We start from the raw sequence: 6,304 nt of genomic DNA on the forward strand, positions 1-6,304 counted from the left end.
AGTTCGTGTGGTCTTGATTTCGACATGGCACATGCTCCATCTTCTACTCATGGTACTGTGACAAATGATTTTCCAACAGGTACTGTCAATGACCCATATGATCAGGAGGATACAGAGACAGAGGAGGATTTTATGGGACATGATGATGATGAGCATGATTCCGATGCCGCACCTAGCCAGAGTTCAGACGAAGATCCAGAACCAAGCGTTATGCATCATGTTAATGCATTTCCATTCATGCGTACATGTGGACAGAATGGCGTGAGAGCCTTTGGTGACATATCTATACTAACGGAGACGACAGCAGATGAAAGTTTTTTTGGATGCAAGAAGCACTTTCAAAGCCCATTGTCAGAGCAGCAAATTTTTGATTCAAAAGAGCACCTCAAAATTGCGATTGGTGAATTTCACATAAACATGAACTTGAAAGTGAAGTCCAACACAAGCAGTCAATCTAAACTTGTAGCAGAGTGTATTGATGACAGTTGCATGTGGAGGTTGTATGCAATACCAACAAAAATTGGTTCATGTTGGCAAATAAGGAAATGTCCTTATTCTCACACTTGTCGTGCACCGGCTAATAGAACTGACCATTCTCAGTTATCGGCCTCTATAATTGCAGATGTGATTCGTGAAGCACTCAAGGATGACCTAGAGTTAAGTATAAAAAATGTGCGGGCATTGGTCAAACACCGTTACAGAAATGTGAGACCATCATACAATAAGTTGTGGCGTGGAAGGGAGAAGGCCATAGCATAACTTTTTGGTAGCTGGGAAGGATCATACAATCTTCTCATCCCCTTCCTCGAGGCTATTAGAGTAAAAAATCCAGGTACAAAGTATGTTCTTCTATCAAAACCCATGACATTAGAAGGGCATAGAGAATTTCGATGTGTTGCTTGGGCATTTGGACCTTGCATTGCAGCAGTTCCCCACCTTCGACCTGTAATAAGTGTGGATGCATCATTTCTATCAGGAAGATACAAGGGCCGGTTGATAATGGCTTGCGAATATGATGCTAATAATAAGTTAATACCTCTTGCATTTGCCATTGTTGAGAAATAGGACGCTACGAACTGGGGCTGGTTCATGAGATGGTTGCGGAGGGAGGTAATTGGTGTTGGAAAGTTCATGTGTGTGATTTCAGATCGCCACAAAGCAATCAAATGGGTGTTTAAGCAACCACACCTTGGGTGGAATGAAAGTGCTGGCGAGTGTGTGCATCGCTTTTGCTCTCAACATGTCGTAGAGAACCTATACAAAGCTTTTTGTGATGATGACATTTTGAAAATTTTCAAGTGGGCAGTCAAGAAAAAGAAACCTCGTAGGTTTGAGGAGGGCATGTCATCTATTGAACATACTTGTCCCGATGCAACAACATATCTTAGAAAGGTCGGTAAGTATTTGCAGGAAGATAAAAATGAGCAAGAGAAGCCTGAGAAAGTATTTCAATGCAAGGATGGGGGTTACCGGTGGGGGATCGTGACAAGCAATGGGTCGGAGTCCTTAAACAATGTGCTTAGGCTTTCCCGAAGGCTACCGGTGGCAGCAATTGTGGAGGAGACATTTTCAAAGTGCTTAGAGTGGTTTGTAGAAAGAAGGCGAAGTGCTCTTAACTTGGTTGACGGAGGCAACCAATGGTCCGAACGGGTGGACAAACTATTAGTTAAAAGGGGCGACAAGGCAGGACATATGCATGTTATTTCATATGGTGATGAAGTTGGAATATTTGAGGTCAAGGTTGATAATGAGAGGGTTGCATTACACAATGGAGATCATGTTCTTTTTATTCATAAAGACTTTAAGTACAAGGTCACTCTGCAACCAAATACTTCTTCATCTTGTGACTGCCTAAAGCCAAACCTGACCGATGTGCCATGTGCTCATTTGCTTGCTGTTTGAAAGTACAGGAATCTAAATGAAAATCAAGTAGTTCATTCATATTATTCTTCTGAAGTACTTGCAAACACTTGGGCTGGACAATTTCATCCTTACGGGAACCAAAATGAGCAAACACTTGGGCCCATTATTATTCTTCAGGATACTCCACTAGATAAACCTCAGTAAATCATATTCTCTCTCAGTATGAGCTATGCTTATGAAACCAATGAGAAATCATTAAAGCTGCTGCATCAACAATATCAATCATTTACTGTCAACTACATACTCAGCACGGTTCATTCCACATAAGGAGATGGAAGTGTTGAACACTAAGTAGCTAGACAACAACAATAAGCCACACATGACATACTGACAAATGCAGCTATGCAGCAACGATGAATTCAAAAGGATCATCCACACAGTGGAAAACGTAGCAAATACAGTCATCCATCAGCATCTGATTTAGAATCATGGAAATGACGCAATCATAAGCACACTCACCATAGTAAACCAGATTTTGAAGGTTCTCTTTGCTAACTTTCTTAAATACATTGCTTTTAATCTCGGCAAAATTATTGGACACCAAAAGAGCCAATAGTGCATTGTTATGTTCAGGAATAGACTTTTTTTCACTCAGTATCAATGTCAATCTATTAATCAGAAGAAGAGACAAATACCATGCAAGAAATAGAAGATATTTTCTAGCATCTATTGTAGTGTTGGAGAGGAAGAACATACAGCTTCAGGGAAAAAGTACAGAGCCTACCATCCTGTGCTCCGGCGGGTGATGATTGAGGCTGTGAGGAATGCTGGGACGAGGAACGGAACAGTTGTGCTGACCGCGGTCGAGAGAAGAGAGAAGGGCCGTCAACTCCGTCAAACTCGCCGTGGTGGCGCAACCTAGTTTGACAGAGGTGGGAGGCTACCACGATGTGTTCTAGGGGATGACAGGGAGGCGGCCTTGAGGAGGTGGGCGAGAGATGAGGTGGAGGGCGGCGGCGGCAGCGGTGGCCGAGGGGGCGATGGGCCGAAGCTGCTGGATAGGAGCCCAGCCTAAACGTGGACGTGATTGATGCTAGCGTCCAGTCCAGGACGTCGCTTATACTAGCGTCCGTGCATGGACGCCGTAATGCCTAGCGTCCTTACTATTTCTAAAAAATGTAATTATCCTTTCCTCGTTTCATAATTCCGTGAATACTAATTACTATTAATAAAAAATTCGGGGATTTCAAAGTAGGTATTAAATAAGGAAGAAATATTTCTTCAGAGTCAAATAGGGAAACGAAATTTAAAACTGTGTTAAACAAGGAATTCTTTCATTGCACAAAGGGAGGTCAAAACAGTGTTTCCTATTAGACGTGTAAAGAATAGCTATATTTTTTGCAGGGGCAAGAAATGGCTATATGTGAAGATGCTTTGTACTAGGAAGGCGCTATTAACAGATGCTCATACAGTTAACACATAACAAATCAAGATATTAGGTCTCCGAAAGAAATGGATGCTGTAATGGGGGTATGGGCTCCAAGTTCACACCGTGGCAGGGCTTTCTGAAAACATATAACAATCGCAGGTACAAAACCCAGACAAGCTACATAACTGAATAAACAGCAGAGTACCAAGTAATCAAACAAAGATACCAGACTCATGTAAAAATCTTAAAAAGATTGGTCTTCTCAAAATAGAAACCACGGGCTAAAGATAGTGTCAACACAATGGCCATAGCTCTATAGGTACGGACTGGTAATACAGGACTTTGCTTCCGGATAAAATTCACCAGCTAGCCAAGTTCTATTTCTTCTTGTCACCAGCACCACCACCAGCAGACCTGCATATCATGAGACAACATTTTAGTCATTTATAAAACAACTGTTGCAGCAAAACAGAATGGCAACTATTTTTTCCTGAATGTAGAAGACATTAAATTGGTCAGGCAAAAGAAAAAACTAAAGAACTACAAGAAAATAGGAACATGATTATGCTGAAGATTGCATTGTATATGCAACACCGAAAACCCTACCATCTTCCAAGTGGGAACTGCTGTCTACAACCTATACTACTTGACATGGAGAAAAGCCACATCTACAAATTAAAAAAAATATTGGAAGAATTGTTGAGTGCATAGGCAATAAGCAACAACTGAACGCCTAGAGACAAGATAGGCACTAGGCAGAGATTAAAAAAAATGGAATTTAGACCTAGCGCTTTATTTAAGCTTTGGCTGGAAGCCATCACAGCATTTCTTAATTGAAAGATTTTTTTTGTCTTCAATTCACTTATAAACCAAACAAATTCATAATTCTCCTACTACTAGAGGATGCACTATGCACTAATGCTCTAGGTAACTACGTAGTCCAGAACAAAAAGGAAAACTGAATAATAGGGCAGCAGAGTCAAATAATGTTCATAATATAAATGTTAAGTCTAGTTGTTACACACCTCATCTTCCTAAGGACACTTGACATCTCCTCTCTCTTCTTCTTTGCTCTCTTGTGAGTACCAAGCTTTCTCTTGGCAACCTTGAGTGCACGCTTGTCCTTTCCAACCTTAAGAAGCTCAGTGATACGCTTCTCATAGGGAGCAAATCCAGCAACCTCCCTGATCAAGTTCCTGACAAAATGCACCCTCTTTGTACCTTTCTGCAAAATATGCGAACATAACAATGTAAGGATAACTGCAAACTGATAGACATGCTATAATAATTCAGCTGAGCATATAGGAGCATGTAAGTGCAGAGTTAACTTTGTTTCAGTTTCACACAAATTACAATTCCTTAAAAAAAAGCCAACTAGAATAGCCGAATAACAATTTGGCCCCAAACTCAGCAAGGTTCTATTTTACTTTTAACACGACTTGACAACAGTTGTAAATAATATCAAGGAAGGAAGGTGATCTGAATCTGCATTGGCTATTACTTAAATGCAGAAATAATACAGGCCCGTGTAGGTAATCAAGCCCAATACAGAATCCAGATTTACACATGAAAACAAGAGGCTATCAATGCTGCCAAGTTACACAAGGCCATGGTTATGCATCGAACAATATGAGAATTAAGACTAATACTAGATGGCATTGAAAACTGCATTAACAACTATTTACAGATGAATATTGCAATATCCCTCAAAAAGGTGTGTAGCACGGTCAGTGATACTTTAGAAATGAAAATACAAGGTACTTGATTGAGCGGCCACATTTCACCAACAACTATAGACCTCCAGGACTAGCAACTTAGGACTTCTTAAATATCAAAAATGCCAAAGGTGTGTTGATGCATCATTACATCACTGCAGACACAAGGCTGCTCTCAATCTTGTAGAATTTTTATCAGTTCTCAATTCGGCGAGCTTCCATGCAATACAAGGTACACCTCACAGATATTTACCCCGACTACTTTTACCCTTTAGTAGCATCAACCATACTATGCTACAGTGTTCTTAACATCAAGCTCACCACCCTTTTCTTGATCATAACTACAATAGACACGAAAATAATACTAAACCTAGTAGACTAAAACAACGGAACTACCGAGCAAACACAGATCTAGAGAACAGTCCGAGGCCAGTACAATCTAAATGGGCAGATCAAGCGGGCACTGAGAACAAATCAGAAGACGCATATGGGCAGGAGAAGGAGGATATCGGAGGTTAGAGACGGCTTATTACCCCCTTGCGGTCGGACGGGCGAGGCGGCAGCTCGCGCTTGGTGACGACGTGGCCCTTGTTGATGCCCACGAAGAGCCCTGACTTGGGCTGCGACGGCGCCATGGCCGGACTCCCACTCGCTCCTGCTAACCTGCAACGGACGCACGCAAGGTTACGAGTGATCTGACACAAGATTCATGGTGCGGCGGCGGCGCTGCTTGCAGGCTTACGTTGAGAATGGATGCAAGTGAAACCCTAATCCGCCGCCAGCGCCCGGGAAGAAACCCTAAGCTGCGTGAGGCAGGATCTTATATATGGCCAGGGCGTGAAATCTCTCCACGCTAGACTGATGGGCCTGTCTTCGTGGGCTTACTCGGCTTGTTTTGCTCACCTTATGGATAGGCCCACTTTTGTGCGTGTGTAAGTTGTTAGCGCAAAATGCAGTATTTGATGCCAAAAAAAAAATTTACAGTGTTTGATTTGCTAAAAAAAATGCAGTATTTGATCATTTGAACAACATATAAATGCGGTGTTTCTGCTATGTTAGCTAGGAGCCAAAACATTATCTTTACTTTTAGAGAAAGGAAGAAAATACATTATTTACCGCAAAAAGATACAATACACACACCACGGTGAAAACAAAATGTCACACGAACCGATAACAAAATTGTCAGCCTTTTTTCATATGAGTGCGCCTAAAACTCAGCCTACTCAGTCAAGTGATGTCATCCCATGAGTTAATACTATGTAAACATTTTTGTATTGGTTGATTTTTTCACTCACTT

The 6,304-nt window shown here is 41.5% G+C and overlaps 1 protein-coding gene across 1 annotated transcript; it reads right to left on the minus strand.

The window, feature by feature from the left end:
* Positions 1–3,394: 3,394 nt before the first annotated feature.
* LOC119298970 (60S ribosomal protein L36-3-like) lies at positions 3,395–5,883 on the minus strand. The gene is made up of 4 exons (XM_037576278.1): positions 5,750–5,883; positions 5,541–5,670; positions 4,318–4,517; positions 3,395–3,706 (listed from the first exon to the last, which is right to left on the minus strand). Exons 2-4 carry the CDS (start codon positions 5,640–5,642, stop codon positions 3,670–3,672), a joined length of 339 nt encoding a protein of 112 aa, XP_037432175.1. The 5' UTR covers positions 5,643–5,670; positions 5,750–5,883; the 3' UTR covers positions 3,395–3,669.
* Positions 5,884–6,304: the final 421 nt, after the last annotated feature.

Source organism: Triticum dicoccoides, chromosome 5A (assembly GCF_002162155.2).
Source record: "Triticum dicoccoides isolate Atlit2015 ecotype Zavitan chromosome 5A, WEW_v2.0, whole genome shotgun sequence".
In the NCBI taxonomy this organism is placed as follows: domain Eukaryota; kingdom Viridiplantae; phylum Streptophyta; class Magnoliopsida; order Poales; family Poaceae; genus Triticum; species Triticum dicoccoides.

What these genes read in the sequence shown, in the direction of transcription:
- LOC119298970 (XM_037576278.1), bottom strand. Translation starts at nt 5,642, where the DNA reads ATGGCGCCGTCGCAGCCCAAGTCAGGGCTCTTCGTGGGCATCAACAAG. An exon ending in GCCCGTCCGACCGCAAGGGG is followed by an intron (nt 4,518 to 5,540) that starts GTAATAAGCCGT and finishes CATATTTTGCAG; the next exon opens with AAAGGTACAAAGAGGGTGCA. An exon ending in AGTGTCCTTAGGAAGATGAG is followed by an intron (nt 3,707 to 4,317) that starts GTGTGTAACAAC and finishes CATGATATGCAG; the next exon opens with GTCTGCTGGTGGTGGTGCTG.